Source organism: Rattus norvegicus, chromosome 8 (assembly GCF_021556685.1).
Source record: "Rattus norvegicus strain SHRSP/BbbUtx chromosome 8, alternate assembly SHRSP_T2T, whole genome shotgun sequence".
Taxonomy (NCBI): domain Eukaryota; kingdom Metazoa; phylum Chordata; class Mammalia; order Rodentia; family Muridae; genus Rattus; species Rattus norvegicus.
The window spans coordinates 42,618,981-42,638,711 of record NC_141541.1 but is presented as its reverse complement, the minus strand read 5'-3'; the positions used below and the strand labels follow the sequence as shown (position 1 = coordinate 42,638,711).

Below are 19,731 nucleotides of genomic sequence, written 5' to 3'. Positions count from 1 at the left end.
GTCCAGGGTCAGTCCATGTATAGTCTTTAGGTAGTGGCTTAGTCCCTGGATGCTCTGGTTGCTTGGCATTGTTGTTCATATGGGGTCTCGAGCCCCTTCAAGCTCTTCCAGTTCTTTCTCTGATTCCTTCAACGGGGGTCCTGTTCTCAGTTCAGTGGTTTACTGTTGGCATTCGCCTCTGTATTTGCTGTATTCTGGCTGTGTCTCTAAGGAGAGATCTATATCCGGTTCCTGTTGGCCTGCACTTTTTTGCTTCATCCATCTTGTCTAATTGGGTGGCTGTATATGCATGGGCCACATGTGGGGCAGGTTCTGAATGGGTGTTCCTTCTGTCTCTGTTTTAATCTTTGCCTCTCTATTCCCTGCCAAGGGTATTCTTGTTCCCCTTTTAAAGAAGGAGTGAAGCATTCACATTTTGATCATCTGTCTTGAGTTTCATGTGTTCTAGGCATCTAGGGTAATTCAAGCATTTGGGCTAATAGCCACTTATCAATGAGTGCATACCATGTGTGTTCTTCTGTGATTGGGTTACCTCACTCAGGATGATATTTTCCAGTTCCAACCATTTGCCTATGAATTTCATAAAGTCATTGTTTTTGATAGCTGAGTAATATTCCATTGTGTAGGTGTACCACATTTTCTGTATCCATTCCTCTGTTGAAGGGCATCTGGGTTATGCCTTATATTTTTCTTTTTCTTTTTTTCTTTTTTCTTTTTTAAAGCAGGGTTTCATGAAGTCTAGGCTGGCCTTTAACTTGGTGTCCATAAATGCACAGTTTTAAATTCTTCATCTTCCTGCCTCTCCCTCCTAAGTGCTGGGATTACAGACAGATGGTACCATGCCTGCTTTTACTTGGCGTGGCAGATCATCTACATCTTCCACATACATGGCTTTTACATAGTTGTTACATTTGTTGCTGCTTTTGTTGCTGGGGATCCAACCTAGGGCCACATTCAAGTCATACAAGCACTTTATTATTGATCCAGGTCTTTAAGCTAGGATTTCAGAGGTATTTATATCGTGTGTGTGTGTGTGTGTGTGTGTGTGTGTGTGTGTGTGTGTGTGTTTTACTGCTCTCTAGCATCCTGTCATCTCAAATTGAAGAGCAATCTGTAGGCATAACTTTTTCATAGCCATTGTAATAAGAGTCCACCTCTCCTCTTGCTCACCCCCTGCCAGAGGTGGAGGAAGAGAAAAGTTATCAGATGTGGGGGAAGTGGGCCTCTTTAGCAATAGTTCTTTGGGAGTGAGCTTGATCTTCTTTGTCAGTAGTTCAGCCCGATAGCAAACACCAAATAGCTCCAGTTCAGTCCTCTCGGCCGGCAGACACCACACACGAACCAGCAGCTGTACTTCAATCCTGAAGATACGGCCAGGCTTGCCAGCTGGCCTGAGGCTGCAGAAGCAGCAAGAAGGGGGTCGTATTTATTCTCCTTCATCACACATCCTTTCACCTGTGTCTGCTTCAGGAAAGCATTCTTTCCTGAGTCTGCTTTAGCAAGATATTCTTCCTCTTGTGTACCCCAGGAAAACATCATGTGACATAACTGACTTTCCATAGGAACTCCCAAGTTTCCACCTCAGCCATCTTCAGCATTTCTCACAAAGCAGGAGGAGTTATAATCAGCTCCTTTAGCCCATTGTCTGTGAATCTTAATTTTGCCTTCGTAACACCTCACTGCCTTTTAGCTTACAAAGGTTCTGCTGAGAAATTAACTGATAATCTTTTTAAAAAATACTTGTTTTTGATACAGCGGCACAAAGCCCAGGGTGACCTGGTCCTCACGGATAGTCCAGGCCCACATTAAACCCATAACTCTTCTGCCTCATCTTCCCAATGCCAGGGTTACCAGTGTGTACCAGTGCCCCTAGCTAACTGACAATCATATTAGGATCTTGTCTCTGAAGCAAATCGCTTTGATTCTTTCAAGATTCCTTTTTCATCTTTAGTTTTTGATATTTTTGTGACAGTACATGGGTCTCAGTCTTAACCATCCTGAGAGTTCATTGTGTTCCCTGTGTTTGCAGATCCATGTCTGTCTTCTGATTTAGAAGAATCTCATTTAACTAGTCTCTTCCTATCCCTTTAGTCACTTGTGGGGTCCCATAATACTGACTGTGTGATAGTGTTATTTAAATCCAATTAAATTGTTTATGTCAGGCTCCCCTCCCTTCTTATTCCTTAAATTCAATTGTAAGTGCCCTGTCTTCAGCATGTTAGGAATGCTAGAACATCTGACTTGCTGCATGACTGGGGCCTTAGATTGAACCCCCCCAGAACCAAAGGAAAAAATGGCTGATTCTTAGTTTAAATCTGCTCTTTAGTTCTCTAGCATAGGTACTGTTCGTTTACATATTGTGTTCCTGATTACTCTCAGGTCTTTGGTTGAGACCTGTTGTTCTTTGAACACCTGTGAGATCCTAGATTTAAAGTGTTTCTTTAGGGATCGTTCAGTACAGTTTTCTTCTTTCTTTGCATGTCTTACAATCGTTTTGTTGAAAGTCTGGCACTTGGGGCCTGGAGATAGGGTTCAGTGGTTCAGAGCTCTTGCTGCTCTCACAGAGCATGCAGATCCAGTTCCCAGCACCTACACTGGGCATTCTTTCCATGGGCCCTACTATAAATATAAAGTCCTTAAAATTTTTTTTCCCTCAAAAAACAAACACTACTATTAAACTTGCTTTGTGCACATCATAACAGCAAGGCATGTTTTGAGCCTTGGGATCAAGCTGGTATGAAGGATTAGTGTCTTCTCTGGTCTTTCATTATTTGTCTTGCCTTCAGGTCCCTTTTCTCAGTTCCTCTGTGTGTATAGCTGCTTGCTTTGCTTATCTGTTCCAATGTGTGTGTATGCTTCTATGTGTTCATGTGAGAGGGTTGCAAGCACACATGGACCTGGCATTCTTTCCATGGGTCCTCATGCTTGAGGGGCAAACACTTCATAGGCTCCAAAGATATCTGCACTTGTAGCCTAGGTTGACCTAGAATTCTTGATGGGCTTAATTCCATCTCCCAAGTATTAGGATTACAAGTATTTCTTTCTATCATGCCAAGCTGGAGTTTACATATTTTGTTGTATTCCTATAGTCATAACTTCATGTCCAGGTAGTCCCCTGTCTGTTAGTTCCTTTTGTCGTTTTGCTCATTGCTTCTCATGGTTTTTCCCAATTTGAGGTTCCAGCAGTTTTGTTTTCCGCCGAGTGAGCTCTTGTTAGGAGAAATAGAGTTGTCTGTCAGCAGGCCCTGGAAGAGTTAGGAGGTTGCAAATATTCCTAAGTATGGGTGGAGCAAAAGCCATTGATGCCAACATTTATATTTTATTCTCTTTCTAAGTAGTTTGACTATTGTCTGTCTTTAGTTTTTATTATCTGGCTATAGACCTGTAAGTTTATTCTTCATCCAATGTGGACAAATTCTAGCTGTTATTTAAGTGCTAAATGTTTGGTAACAATGTTTTAATTGTTGAGGCTTTGTTCCTTTCTTCCAAGTGGATACTTATATTTATCTTTACCTTAAGTGATGTCTTATGTGGCCTCTAGCACTCTGTTAAAATCATCCCATGATAACTGTTTCCATTTATTGTACTCAGCATTTTGTTTAGTTTTAGTCTAAATTTTTTTTCCCTTTCCATTTATGAATATGCCTATTGATGTCTGTCTTTTCTCCCGTGGCTACCGGTATATAGTTCCTTGACTTTCCTACATCTAAAAAGTTCTGTGTCGTAGATGGTGAATTGTAGATTCTGGGCCCCATGCATCCCTGTGAAGAGCACTGGGTTTTGCTTCAGTGGGAAATGGAGGGCTTGCACTACACAGCAGACCCCTCAGTTCTGTTCTTTCAGCTTTCAGATACTATAGCTATCGGGCGTCTTGAAATTCTGATCAGCCAAGAGTTGGTCAGAGTAGAACCTCACTTGAGTTTATCTCCTGTGGTTCTTTTCTGCCCCAGGAGTTTGTCCCTGTTTTACAGCTACTTGATCAGCGCTAGTCAATACCCTGAAGCATCTGACCAGTGACACTGTGGAATTTCGCCATCCTGTAATCCATGGGTTAAATGTTAACCAGGCAAGAGCCCACTTATCTCACTTCGTGCTGGTTTGTTTTTTTTTTTTCCTCGTGACTTGAGAATTTTGAAGCTTTTTAATTTCTGTTTTTTATGATTGAGTACATAATGTATGTAATTGTGGTGGGTTAGTTTTCCATAGGTGAAAACCAGAACTTTTAGCTTTTAATAACACATTTGCGTTTTTATTTTCCAATGCCTATAGCTAGTAGATCTTTATCCTTTCTTCAAAGAAACCGGTTATATCAACACTGTTAACCAGTGTTAAACTTGCTCCTCTGTAAACCACATGCCAAGTTGAGAAATTGACATTTTAGTTTTTGGCCATGATTTTTAATTCCATTGGATCTAAAGATAGAATTATATATTCAAAAGTTTCATTCAGAAATTTGAAGATGAATTTTATTTCTTTTCAGCTTAAATTTGTTGTCAGTGAAACCTGTTATCAGATGGCTTTTGGAAGGGCCATTTGCGTGTTTATTTATGTGCATGTGTGCATGCATGTGTGTTTGTGTATGTGTGTCTCTGTGTGTGTGTGTGCATGTGCCTGTATGTGTGTGTTTACATGTTCTATGACTGACTGTTTTATGATGTACTGGAGTTCTTAAGCATACCAAGCTATGCATGGTAGCTCATAGATGTGATCCCAGCACATGGGAGACTGAGCTAGGAGAATTGCTGCAAATTTGAGACCAGCCTGAAGCTACATAGTGAGTTTTAGGTTAGCCTGAACAACAGAGTTAAGATATCCAGAATAATATTAGTCATGATACCAAAGATTTAAAAAGTGGTAATTGTTTTATTGAGGTTAAAGCCTGTTGCTTTGGAACTTGCATTCAGACTAGCAGCTGATCTTGAGCCTCCAAACATGTGGAAGTGATGACTGAAAGGAGATAGAAGGGAATAGGAAGAGAGAAGTGATTTTTGGTCTTAAAAAAAAAAAAACCAGGATGTTGGGATGAAGACTTACTTTAAAGTCATGCATATTTGATTTTGGAGTCTAGCTTCACTAGCTTTGTAACCGTAGTCAATTTGTAATAACGTGGAAAATAAATAAATAAATAAAGTTTTATTTCCTTATTTGTATAGTAAGGGCGGTGCCACCTTTTGTTAACCACCCTTCTGGCTTTCCTGAGGGAAGGAACAACTGTATACGTGAAAGCACCCTGAGGTGGAAGGACTGTTCCGTGTTAACCTGATCCTCATGGCGGAGTACATGATCCTCTGAAAATGATTTCAGCATTATGCATCGCTTAAATGGAAAAGAGTATATTGTAGAGAGACGACTCTCTTATAAGCATCACCTGTCAATAAAAAACTGGTGGCCAATGAGCTGAGGCAGATATAGGCGGGACATTGGCAAAAAGAAAAAGGATTCTGGGAAAAAGAAGAGAGCCATGGGGGATGAGATGAGGGACACGTGGGGAGACAGGTAAACCAGTCAGTAGAGGAACTTGGAGAGCTGAGGAAACTGACATAAACCAGTAGGTAGAGGAACTCACTGAGGAGATGAAGAAGTGGGCCAGGACTGAAGGAGAGGTAATTAACCAATTGGTAGACTTTAGAAGTAGGAAAGAAAAAGAAAAAAAGAACAAGAAAGGTAAAGTATACACTGATCCCCTACATTGAAGAGCTTTGAGACTGGTTGAGACATGAAACTGTCACCAGTCCAGATCTTAAGCTAAGCATAGCCAGTATGTCTTGCCGGCTCAAGAATACTCAAGGTTTTTCATGCTATCCTTTCAACTGGCATAGACAGACATTTAAATTAAGTTTGGTTATGGAGTCCAAACTAACTTTCAAAAGAAAGATGCCTGCTTAGAGAGCAAAGAATCATCTTTAGCTAAATTGTGCACACTGCATGTTCTATATATGTGTTAATGCAGAAATGTGTGTTACCTCTGAAAACTTAAATGTTCTCAGAAACAAAAAATCAACCAAAACCCAGCTCTGACAAGACTCCCCCTACGGGATGCTGTGATACTAAGACATGTATTGTTCCATCATCATGCCTGATCCTACCTCACACTGTTTCATCAGAACTTGTTTCCAGGATAACTTTAAAGAAAGCTGCTGACCTCAGATGACCTCAATTTGTCCAGCCTTATAAACTGATCCAGTCAGGACTTTAAGCCTGAACTTTCTCAGCATGCAGAGACTGCACAAGAACAAGATAGCTAGCTTTCTTAAGATTTCTTTCTTTGAGGTATGTGGGTATACTGTCGACTGTCTTCAGACACACCAGAAGAGGGCATCAGATGCCCATTACAGATGGTCGTGAGCTACCATGTGGTTGCTGAGAATTGAACTCAGGACCTCTGGAGCCATCTCTCTAGCCCTATAGCTAGCTTTCTTAAATCTGACCAATATCCCAAATTTCTTGGGACCTCCAAAAGAAAAACACCCCACATCAATAGGAAACACTTTTAAGAGAACTATGCCCTATTACCAGGAGGTGGGAGTTTGGTAGTTCGATGTTGTCATTTAAGGCGGTGATAACAAATTGGTCTTGGATCAGGGAGGAAACAAAATAGAAAGGTTAGACTCGGGGATTTCTCTCTTCCCTTTATCCCTTTCTCCTATCTAATATGAGGGAGAAAATGGGGAGTGGAGATAAAAGGAAAAAAGGGGGAAAAGAATAATATAGATATATAGGGTAGTTTATTAAACCTACTCTTATACATTGGTATAAATCTTGGTATATTGATAAAAAATTGAGGTTATAGTTGGTTACAATATACTTATCAAGTAAGGTATAATCTATGTAATTCTTAAAAAATGGAATGTTAAGTTCTATTCCATTTAAAATCTGCTATTACAGACAGTTTAGGATAAATAAGAAATGCAAGTAAGTAGTCAAATAAACTCATGGTCATGTTAGAGCCTAGTTTATTACAGAATTAAAAAAAAAATTGAATAGATAGTAAATTGAACAATGTAAATATACTATAGGTCATCTTAAAACAACCTCAGATATCTACAGAATGACATTTAAATTTGTTTTGTTATTGAATGATCTTTTTTGACAAGGAGACAGATCCGCTCCTGACAGCACCCCCATTCTACTTCAATAAAGATGAAGGGCGTCAAAGAACCTTCTTATGGAGTTTGCTTCAGGTGTGATAAACTAGCCACTTGGCAAGAAAATGCCTTGCTTCAATTACAGACAGAATACTACCGAAAATGGACAAACGAGATGCAGGAAAGTCAATTACTGCGCTTTGCAATGGCAAGGTAGGCACGTCCTTCATAAACATTTGTCATATATTGGGCCAGAAGGCTGAAGATGAATGCTCCAACAGTGTAGAGATAATTTGTGGCCTTCTGTCCAGGCAGCCAGCAACCTCTGTCATTTCAATAGTTCCAGAAGCTGCTTGGTCTGTACTCAAGTAATATTTATTCCTTCTCAGGTCTATGATGGGTTTTGAAGACTAGTCTCACAATTAACTTGTTCAGGATTTAGAGCTGTGTTATATATAAGGTCTATACAAGTTATGCTAAAAAGTGATTTAAGTATAGAACTCTAACTCACTAAGACAGGATAGATAATAGAGCACTTTCTCCAAGGTTGCCAAATACTGATGGACTAGACATTGTAAAAGGAATTTTTACCTGATGGTTTTTATAATTGTTAATACTGAATATAATTTATTGATGTAAAAGAAAGAGCCTTCTATAGGACTAAAAGGGGTAGATGTAGAGAGAATCTCTTATAAGCACCACCTGTCAATAAAGAAGCTGATGGCCAATGAGCTGAGGCAGGAAGTAGGTGGACATTGGCAGGAAGAGAGAGGATTTTGGGAAATGGTAACAGATAAGAGTAGAGTGCCATGGGAGATGAGACAGAGACAAGATGGGAGATGAACCTAGAAGACAGGTAATCCAGGAGGTCGAGGGACTTGGGTAGACACTGAGGTAAAAAAGGCCGGGACTGGAGGAGAGATAACTAACCAAGTGGTAGACATAGAATAGATTAAATGGTTAAATAAGTCAAGAGCTAGTCAGGGAATGAGCCAAAGTTTATGGCCTAGGCACTTAATATATAGTCTCAGAGTCATTCCAGGAGCTGGGGCTAGGAAAGGAAAACTTGAAATTAAAAAAAAATTTTTTTTTTTTACAGCCTTTTGTTCTTATTATGTTGAAAGTAGACTAGAAGACTGAGCTCAAAAACAAAGTGCTAAGTCTTGAGTACTGTAAGTAGAAGGGTGTGGGAGACAACCCTGCAATATTGTTAGTGTCACTGAAAGATTAATTTGTATTCTCTGTTGTAGCCACTCTAAGAGACCCCTTCAACTTCCACAGATGATTGTGCCCAGCATTCACTTTGGTCATGAACAGAAACAATAGCTTTGCAACTAGACTAATGAAAAACAATCTGACCGAAGCCTGTTCTTTAATAGCAATTTATTGCAAAAAAGAACATCTGGGGAAGGTTGGGAGCAAAGTAAGGCAGAGGACATGGGCAGTGGGGTATTAATAAAGATTAGGGTTGAGCTTCTTATCTGGTGATTAGTTGTTGAAGTTGAATATAAATTGAGCCAAGTAGAGTGGTGAATCTGCCTGAGCCAGAGCAGGAAGTAGGGCACAGGCTTCTAGGCCTTGTTGCAGAGAGCTTCATGACGACAGCACATAATTTGCATTCTTGTTCCATGAGAGAAGAGGTTCATAGATGGGCACATGTTCTCACACCCTTGAACCATGAACTGGAGCTTTCCACCTGAAAGAAATAGACTAGCAGTAGCGGAAAGCTTCCAACTTATCCTTTATCCATGGCCCCCTGTGTTCCCATGCAGGGATGACTAGGGCTTCTCTCTGTCTATTTTTTTATCGCCTTCTTCTGATTTCTCTACCCACCCCTCTTGTTTATGTATGGCTTCATTTTCTTCTTGTAATGGTGAAATCTCACCAAGTTCAACATTTTCACTTGACCATGCTACTCTCCTGCCTTTACCCTCCCCTACAAATCTCTAGCGAGCTGGCTAGCCTCCTTAGCATCCGTCTCATTCACAGCTTAGCCTCAGGTAACTCAGGAGTGAAACTCTTTTTTCTCTTTCAAAGATGCACTAGAAAAATATTATTAATCAAATTCCATAGCTCCTTTCCATGTTTTTTTTTTCCTTCTGCATGAACTTGAGACAGTCTACTGTTTCTTGATACTTTTCTCTCAAGATTTCCCCTGATTCTTCTGTCTTCTATTTCTGAGTCCAGTTATTTCTACTGACCTAAGTCAAATTCCCTTTCCACTTCAGTGATCACCTTCATGCAGATATGCTAACAACTAATTTTTTTTCTATCCTAAATGGAGCTCTACCATCCTCCCTGTGCTTTCTTGCTTTCCTAACTTCTTTTGGGTGACCCTGCTTTGGCCAGTCAACATTTATTTTCTTCATTCCTCGACTTGCCAAACCCAAAAGAATTTCACTGTGATTCCTGTCTACATTTTCTTATTTCTGACTTTGACTTTGTGTTTGTTTTGGGGACGTCTTTGTATGACTAAATCAGAAGTTCTCTTTATTTCTGGAATTTCACTGGCGCAAACTTAGCATTAGGATTTTTATGTTTTTGGTATTTTTTTTTTCACATTCTGTGCGTGGCCATGTACATATGAAGGTTAGAAGACAACTTGTAAGGGTTGGTCCTCTCTTGCTGTGTGGGTTGCTGCACACTAACTCAGGTCAGTAGGATAAGAGTAGAGTGCCATGGGAGATGAGACAGAGACAGGATGGGAGATGAACCTAGAGGACAGGTAATCCAGGAGGTCGAGGGACTTGGGTAGACACTGAGGTAAAAAAGGCCGGGACTGGAGGAGAGATACTAACCAAGTGGTAGACATAGAATAGATTAAATGGTTAAATAAGTCAAGAGCTAGTCAGGGAATGAGCCAAAGTTTATGGCCTAGGCACTTAGTATATAGTCTCAGAGTCATTCCAGGAGCTGGGACTAGGAAAGGAAAACTTGAAATTAAAAAAAAAAATTTAAAAGGAAGATAGAATCACGATAGGTACCTTTGCTCACCAAGCCGTCCTGACCATTCCTGAGTGTCAGTAGTTTTAAAAGCTGCTCAGGTGATTCCCAACTCAGTATAACTGGATTTTACATGCTCTTTCTGTATACCCTTTCCTTTCCAGACTTACCTGTTTTCCTTTCCCTGGGAATTTCAGCATTCATGCGCTTTGCCTCTGTTTTCTTCTCTTTAGACATGGTCTTGCTATATAGCCCAGGTTAATTCTCCTACTCCAGCCTCCCAAGTACTGAGGAGAGACGTATCACCTCACCAGTTTTCTCTGTAATATTTCTTATGTTCTGCAGTCTTCCTGTACACTGTGTTTTTGATGCCTCTGTCTGTAAGGCGTGTGGTAGGTATTGTTTATGTTTGTTCAGAAGTGGTTAAATGTACAGTTATAGAAATATAGGGAAAATATTTCTGTCTAGGGGTTGGACAAAGCAGAGCCTGGCAGTATGGTTCATGGAATGGAAGTAGCCAGAGCCCTTGTTTTGGAGATGGAATACTAAGCACAGGGTTGAGAGATCTGAGACTATGCACTCGGGTTTGCTGCCCTGTGCACACAGTTTGTAGACAGTTGCTGATTGGTTTATTCAGTGTCTACTAGATGCCTACCACTGTGCTGTATCCTAGGAAAATGCAATCATGAACACACTAGACAGTTCTGAGTCAGTGTATGAGTAGTTTAAGGAACAACTTGAGAGCTCAGAGCTTGAAGAAGTGAAATTTTCCTGATTCCCCAAGTTCATTGATTCCTACTGTCCCCTACCCCCATTTTCATTTACAAGAGGATTGATGTGCTCTCTGGTGAGTTTATCCCAGGAAGTTTCTACTACCTTCATAGATCTTCTTTAACATGCACTGCTGGGAATTTTGAGTGGTGCATATTCCTTCTCCACGGAGACATTTTGCATCTTCATTCATATAAGCACATGTGTGGCAATTTATTATCCCACCTAAAATTTGAAAAAAGCATGATGACATTTCCAGACAGACTACTTAGTGGAGTTACACATATGAGGAGGGGAGGTTGTAAGAAAAAAAGAGCACCATTTCTTAGTTCTTTTGACAGTACTGGGGATTGAACCTCTAGGACTTTAGGTATACCAGGCAAGTATTCTGCCACTGAGCTACAACCCCAGTCCCTCTCCCCCCCTTTTTTTTAACTTCCTCTTCACCTTTTGGTTTATTGAAGGTCTGTTGTCCAGTGATGGGATTATAAATCTGGACTACCAGGCTGGACAGATGGCTCAGTGGTTAAGAGCACTGACTGCTCTTCTAGAGATCCTGAGTTCAAATCCCAGCAACCACATGGTGGCTCACAACCATCTGTAATGGGATCTGATGCCCTCTTCTGGTGTGTCTGAAGACAGCTACAGTGTATTTGTATATAATAAATCTTAAAAAAAAAGTCTGGACTGTCATGTTTCTTTTCTGAATCAGGGAATACCTTCTCTCTTATTGGTAATGAATACTAAATTTATCTGAGTGACTTTTACTCTAGTCTATATTCATTGGCTTCTTGAAAGCATAAGTACATATTCTTCTGTCATGGTTTACTCTGTAGCAGAAAACTTATGTAACTGAACTCCTGTCATACTTTCTCATGACCCAAGAAAGAAACACATGGGGCCAATTTAACTAAACAAGCAATACTGGAAGGTTAGAATGCTGCCAGCCCTGCAAAGAGTGCACCTTTCTTCCTTCCCTTCCCTCCTTCCTTTGGTCTTTCTCTTTCCTTCCATGAGTGTGTGTGTGCGTGCGTGCGCGCGCACATTTGTGGGTTTTTGGTTTGAGATTAGAGTTGAGTATTTAGCCCTGTCTGACCTCAAAGTCATACCAATCCTCCTGCTTCAGCTTCCCTGAAGTAACAGACACGAACCATCAAGCAGTTTGCATTTCAGACTTTCTTGAAGATCAGTGACAAAATTCTGAAAAGCTTCTGCATCCTTATACTATCTCTAGAGCTAATCCCCTAGCAAGAAACATAGCTTTGGGCAGACCTAATTTTAATTTACTACTTTCTAGAAATATGACTGACATTGGGGATAATAGTTTTACCTGACTTTACTCATCTAAAAATGATGGATAATTAACAAAGTTGGGTGAAATGAAATATTTGTATCTGATAGTAATTTGAGACATCAAACGAGATTTTTCTTATTTACTGGGAATGGGAGCATGTATAGAGGTCAGAGGACAATGAGGGAGTCAGTTCTATGACATGGACCCTGGGTATTGAGTTCAGGTTGTCAAGCTTAACTCAGTTACAACTGCGTCATCTTGCTGATCCTAACTTATGAACCATGGAATTGGAGAGCAGTAGCATTTTGTCTTAAAAGAGGGTTCTGTAAGTTGTGCTACATTTAGGGCCGAATGAAATCTGAAAAATGCTTTCTGATATTGTGAAGAATTTTCTTTTTAAATGATAATGTTTCTCTGTGTAGTGCTGTAGACCAGGCTGGCCTCAAACTCATAGATCTGACTGTCTCTGCTTCCCAAGTACTGGGATTAAAGGTGTGTACCACCACCACCTGATTGAAACAGAGTCTTTCACAGAACTGTTTGTGACACATTAATGATTCTTTTACAATACTTCCCAAAGATTGAGTTTGTTCCCCCATCCCCTGCTTCTCTCTCTCACTCCTTCTCCTCTATTAGAGACAGTGTCTTCTAGGCTCTTGTTGAACTATGTAGCCCGGGTTGGCCTCAACCTCTAGTCAAAGACTAATAACCTTCCACTGTGGCTTACCTGAAGACGTGCTTGGAAGTGGTGTACTTATAACTTCGTTTCCTTTGTCTTCGCCAGACACCTGTTCACCTGCCTCTTCAAGCTTTTCACCTGAAACTTGTTCGCCTGAAGATACATCAGAAGACTGGTCACTTGAGGACTGTTCAGTTGTAAGTTGTTCACTTGAAGTGTGCTCCCCGGAAGTGTGCTCCCCGGAAGTGTGCTCGGTAGAAGCATGCTCCCCAGAAGTGTGTTCTGACAGGTGCTCTCCTGACATGTGCTCACTTGAAATATGCTCTGAAGACTGTTCTCCTGAAGAGTGCTCACCTGCAGAATGTTCAGTTACAGTATGCTCGCTTGATTCGTGTTCACTTGAACTATGACCACTCAGAGTCTTCTCACTTGAAGCAGTTTCATATAAAGCTTTGGCATCTGAAGGGTTTGCAAGTGAGAAATACTCACTTGAAAGTTGCTGAACAGAAGCTTGGTCTACAGAGTCAAGAAGCTCATCTGGCTGACCTGGTGGTGCTCCTAGGATAGAGGAGAAATACAAGAATGGTGAACATAAAGGAAAGACTTTAAGACTGATTTCCTGTGGACCCAGACAAGACGGCTGGGTTTCCTGGCAGGTCTTGACGATACACTTAAAGGTAGTTTAGATGTTGGGAGAGGTCATTTAACTACTCCAGAAGACCAAGAAAGACAGAAGTGTTTAAATAAGTTTGGAGATCACTACTAAGACTTAAAGACACAAGAATTACATGTGGGATCCTCTCACCTAAGCACGAAAAGAAATGAATGTCTCTACCTGACAAAGGTATAATCAGAAAGCAAAGGACGGTCATTCATGTCATCAGAAGTCAGCCGCCAACCCTTCCTCCAATTCCTCTATGGGTAAAAGGCAAGAAGAATAGAGATAGGAAGAGAGAAGGCAAATAGTCCTCTTTCCTTGCAATAGGGTCTGCCTGTGAGATCCTGGATCCCTTCAAATTGCAGACATTCTCCCACTTCTGCTTCTTGAGTGTAGGAGTTACAGGTGCCACAGTGCTTAGCATAGATAGCTTTTAATACCCGGTAATTCCAGCCTGAATTGAGGTTAGGTTCTTTTTTTGGTACTGATGACAGGATTCAGTTTTTCTCATCAGTAGGAAACTTTAATCTCTGGGTAGGGTAAACGTTAAACTAGAACATCCATAACCAGGAGAAATCAGTTGGTATAGAAGTTCTTAACGTTTTTGCTTATTAGTTAACTCTTGATTCTAAGTCATGCTGGTTTGGGTAACTAAGACATGCCTTTCTTCAAGAGGGCATAAGTACATTAAAAGAAACCCCTTCTGGTGTTTGTTTAAAGAGATACTTACCTCTGGAAGATCCAAGCAGATAAAGACCCAGTAAGATTAACTCCTTCATTTTGATTTAGCAAAAGAAAGATCTCTAATGTGGCACACTCAAGAGCTGAGAAGAAACTGAGCAAACAGTGTCAAACCAGAGCCTCTGGGAGTTCTAGAACTTGAGAAACAATCCATGTGTTCTCACAATGGGTTGTACCTTTTATGTCCTGTTCAAGAAGGCTGGCCTGTAACCCATGGCAATGCCACAAGTCAAAGTATTTTCTCTGTGTGTAGAATAGTGTGTTAGGGGTAGTTTCAAAACAAACAAAAAATGTTACCAGAACACACATTTTCCGAAAGTTTAAAAGACAGCACTTCTTTTCAGAGGGTTGTCAACAGTGAGCTGTGGTGGTCTGGTTACTCTCATTTGACTAAGTGCTTCATGGCTCTGGTTTGTACTCTGGAAGACTGATCTCTGCTGAGATTAGCTGAGTACTGAGTGGGTTTGACTTCAGACTGAGGTTAGTCCTAAGATTGGAGGGCAGAAGGTGCTACAGTTGACATAGGCTGAGTCTTCACACTAAAGAAGTCCTCTTGGGTGTCCATTCTGCCACGACCCCAACTTTGACTAGTCTGTAGCAATATGTTTTCTCCCTTCTTCTTCTTCTTTTTTTTTTTTTTTTATTAACTTGAGTATTTCTTATTTACATTTCGAGTGTTATTCTCTTTCCCGGTTTCCGGGCAAACATCCCCCTCACCCCCCCTCCCCTTTTTTATGGGTGTTCCTCTCCTCATCCTCCCCACATTGCCGCCCTCCCCCCAACAATCACGTTCACTGGGGGTTCAGTCTTAGCAGGACCAAGGGCTTCCCCTTCCACTGGTGATCTTACTAGGATATTCATTGCTACCTATGAGGTCAGAGTCCAGGGTCAGTCCATATATAGTCTTTAGGTAGTGGCTTAGTCCCTGGATGCTCTGGTTGCTTGGCATTGTTGTTCATATGGGGTCTCGAGCCCCTTCAAGCTATCCAGTTCTTTCTCTGATTCCTTCAACGGGGGTCCTGTTCTCAGTTCAGTGGTTTGCTGCTGGCATTCGCCTCTGTATTTGCTGTATTCTGGCTGTGTCTCTCAGGAGAGATCTGCATCCGGCTCCTGTCGGCCTGCACTTCTTTGCTTCATCCATCTTGTCTAATTGGGTGGCTGTATATGTATGGGCCACATGTGGGGAAGGCTCTGAATGGGTGTTCCTTCTGCCTCTGTTTTAATCTTTGCCTCTCTATTCCCTGCCAAGGGTATTCTTGTTCCCCTTTTAAAGAAGGAGTGAAGCATTCACATTTTGATCATCCTTATTGAGTTTCATGTATTCTATGCATCTAGGGTAATTCAAGCATTTGGGCTAATAGCCAATGAGTGCATACCATGTGTGTTTTTCTGTGATTGGGTTACCTCTCTCAGGATGATATTTTCCAGTTCCAACCATTTGCCTATGAATTTCATAAAGTCATTGTTTTTGATAGCTGAGTAATATTCCATTGTGTAGATGTACCACATTTTCTGTATCCATTCCTCTGTTGAAGGGCATCTGGGTTCTTTCCAGCTTCTGGCTATTATAAATAAGGCTGCTATGAACATAGTGGAGCATGTGTCTTTGTTATATGTTGGGGCATCTTTTGGGTATATGCCCAAGAGAGGTATAGCTGGGTCCTCAGGTAGTTCAATGTCCAATTGTCTGAGGAACCTCCAGACTGATGTCCAGAATGGTTGTACCAGTCTGCAATCCCACCAACAATGGAGGAGTGTTCCTCTTTCTTCACATCCTCTCCAGCATTTGCTGTCACGTGAGTTTTTGATCTCAGCAATTCTCACTGGTGTGAGGTGAAATCTCAGGGTTGTTTTGATTTACATTTCCCTTATGACTAAAGATGTTGAACATTTCTTTAGGTGTTTCTCAGCCATTCAGCATTCCTCAGCTGTGAATTCTTTGTTTAGCTCTGAACCCCATTTTTTAATAGGGTTATTTGTCTCCTTGCGGTCTAACTTCTTGAGTTCTTTGTATATTTTGGATATAAGCCCTTTATCTGTTGTAGGATTGGTAAAGATCTTTTCCCAATCTGTTGGTTGCCGTTTTGTCCTAACCACAGTGTCCTTTGCCTTACAGAAGAATCTTTGCAGTTTTATGAGATCCCATTTGTTGATTCTTGATCTTAGAGCATAAGCCATTGGTGTTTTGTTCAGGAAATTTTTTCCAGTGCTCATGTGTTTGAGATGCTTCCCCACTTTTTCTTCTTTTAGTTTGAGTGTATCTGGTTTGATGTGGAGGTCCTTGATCCACTTGGACTTAAGCTTTGTACAGGGTGATAAGCATGGATCAATCTGCATTCTTCTACATGCTGTCCTCCAGTTGAACCAGCACCATTTGCTGAAAATGCTATCTTTTTTCCATTGGATGGTTTTGGCTCCTTTGTCAAAAATCAAGTGCCCATAGGTGTGTGGGTTCATTTCTGGGTCTTTAATTCTGTTCCATTGGTCTATCTGTCTGTCTCTGTACCAATACCATGCAGTTTTTATCACTATTGCTCTGTAATACTGCTTGAGTTCCCCCAGAAGTCCTTTTATTGTTGAGGATAGTTTTAGCTATCCTGGGTTTTTTGTTATTCCAGATGAATTTGCAAATTGTTCTGTCTAACTCTTTGAAGAATTGGACTGGTATTTTGATGGGGATTGCATTGAATCTGTAGATCGCTTTTGGTAAAATGGCCATTTTTACTATATTAATCTTGCCGATCCATGAGCATGGGAGATCTTTCCATCTTCTGCGGTCTTCTTCAATTTCTTTCTTCAGAGTCTTGAAGTTCTTATTGTACAGATCTTTTACTTGCTTGGTTAAAGTCACACCGAGGTACTTTGTATTATTTGGGACTCGTATGAAGGGTGTCGTTTCCCTAATTTCTTTCTCGGCTTGTTTCTCTTTTGTGTAGAGGAAGGCTACTGATTTATTTGAGTTAATTTTATATCCAGCCACTTTGCTGAAGTTGTTTATCAGCTTTAGTAGTTCTCTGGTGGAACTTTTGGGATCACTTAAATATACTATCATATCATCTACAAATAGTGATATTTTGACTTCTTCTTTTCCAATCTGTATTCCCTTGACCTCCTTTTGTTGTCTGATTGCTCTGGCTAGAACTTCAAGAAGTATATTGAATAAGTAGGGAGAGAGTGGGCAGCCTTGTCTAGTCCCTGATTTTAGTGGGATTGCTTCAAGTTTCTCTCCATTTAGTTTAATGTTAGCAACTGGTTCGCTGCATATGGCTTTTACTATGGTTAGGTATGGGCCTTGAATTCCTATTCTTTCCAGGACTTTTATCATGAAGGGGTGTTGAATTTTGTTAAATGCTTCCTCAGCATCTAATGAAATGATCATGTGGTTTTGTTCTTTCAGTTGGTTTATATAATGGATCACGTTGATAGTTTTCCATATATTAAACCATCCCTGCATGCCTGGGATGAAGCCTACTTGATCATGGTGGATGATTGTTTTGATGTGCTCTTGGATTCGGTTTGCTAGAATTTTATTGAGTATTTTTGCGTCGATATTCATAAGGGAAATTGGTCTGAAGTTCTCTTTCTTTGTTGGGTCTTTGTGTGGTTTATGTATAAGAGTAATTGTGGCTTCATAGAAGGAATTCGGTAGTGCTCCATCTGTTTCAATTTTGTGGAATAGTTTGGATAGTATTGGTGTGAGGTCTTCTATGAAGGTCTGATAGAATTCTGCACTAAACCCCTCTGGACCTAGGCTCTTTTTGGTTGGGAGACCTTTAATGACTGCTTCTATTTCCTTAGGAGTTATGGGGTTGTTTAACTGGTTTATCTGTTCCTGATTTAACTTTGGTGCCTGGTATCTGTCTAGGAAATTGTCCATTTCCTGCAGATTTTCAAGTTTTGTTGAATATAGGATTTTGTAGTAAGATCTGATGATTTTTTAAATTTCCTCTGATTCTGTAGTTATGTCTTCCTTTTCATTTCTGATTTTGTTAATTTGGACACACTCTCTGTGTCCTCTTGTTAGTTTGGCTAAGGGTTTATGTATCTTGTTGATTTTCTCAAAGAACCAACTTTTGGTTCTGTTGATTCTTTCTATGGTTCTTTTTGTTTCTACTTGGTTGATTTCAGCTCTGAGTTTGATTATTTCCTGCCTCCTACTCCTCCTGGGTGAATTTGCTTCTTTTTGTTCTAGAGCTTTTAGGTGTGCTGTCAAGCTGGTGACATATGTTCTCTCCTGTTTCTTTCTGCAGGCACTCAGAGGTATGAGTTTTCCTCTTAGCACTGCTTTCATTGTGTCCCATAAGTTTGGGTATGTTGTACCTTCATTTTCATTAAATTCTAAGAAGTCTTTAATTTCTTTTTTTATTTCTTTCTTGACCAGGTTATCGTTGAGTAGAGCATTGTTCAACTTTCATTTATTTCCCTTTTGTTCTTCCCTTATTGTTATTGAAGACCAGCTTTAGGCCGTGGTGGTCTGATAGCATGCATGGGATTATTTCTATCCTTTTGTACTTGTTGAGGCCCATTTTTTGACCAATTATATGGTCAATTTTGGAGAAAGTACCATGAGGAGTTGAGAAGAATGTATATCCTTTTGCTTTAGGATAGAATGTTCTATAAATATCTGTTAAGTCCATTTGGTTCATGACTTCTCTTAGTCTGTCTACGTCTCTGTTTAATTTCTGTTTCCATGATCTGTCCATTGATGAGAGTGGGGTGTTGAAATCTCCTATTATTGTGTGAGGTGCAATGTGTGTTTTGAGCTTTAGTAAGGTTTCTTTTACGTATGTAGGTGCCCTTGTATTTGGGGCATAGATATTTAGGATTGAGAGTTCATCTTGGTGGATTTTTCCTTTGATGAATATGAAGTGTCCTTCCTTATCTTTTTTGATGACTTTTAGTTGGAAATTGATTTTATTTGATATTAGAATGGCTACTCCAGCTTGCTTCTTCTGACCATTTGCTTGGAAAGTTGTTTTCCAGCCTTTCACTCGGAGGTATTGTCTGTCTTTGTCTCTGAGGTGTGTTTCCTGTAGGCAGCAGAATTCAGGGTCCTCATTGCGTATCCAGTTTGTTAATCTATGTCATTTTATTGGAGAGTTGAGACCATTGATGTTGAGAGACATTAAGGAGTAGTGATTATTGCTTCCTGTTATATTCATATTTGGATGTCAGGTTATGTTTGTGTGCTTTTCTCCTCTTTGTTTTGTTGCCAAGACGATTAGTTTCATGCTTTTTCTAGGGTGTAGCTTGCCTCCTTATGTTGGGCTTTACCATTTATTATCCTTTGTAGCACTGGATTTGTGGAAAGATATCGTGTCAATTTGGTTTTGTCATGGAATATCTTGGTTTCTCCATCTATGTTAATAGAGTTTTGCAGGATACAGTAACCTGGGCTGGCATTTGTGTTCTCTTAGGGTCTGTATGACATCTGTCCAGGATCTTCTGGCTTTCATAGTCTCTGGCGAAAAGTCTGATGTGGTTCTGATGGGTCTCCCTTTATATGTTACTTGACTTTTTCCCCTTACTGCTTTTAATATTCTTTCTTTATTTTGTGCAT

General features: G+C 40.4%; 1 protein-coding gene across 1 annotated transcript; it reads right to left on the bottom strand.

The window, feature by feature from the left end:
• Nucleotides 1–8,451: 8,451 nt before the first annotated feature.
• On the bottom strand, nt 8,452–14,267 carry Acrv1 (acrosomal vesicle protein 1). Its single transcript, NM_021747.2, is given in 4 exon segments — nt 8,452–8,781; nt 10,905–11,024; nt 12,821–13,330; nt 14,161–14,267. Coding segments are annotated over 4 exon segments (804 nt in total). The 5' UTR covers nt 14,210–14,267; the 3' UTR covers nt 8,452–8,656.
• Nucleotides 14,268–19,731: the final 5,464 nt, after the last annotated feature.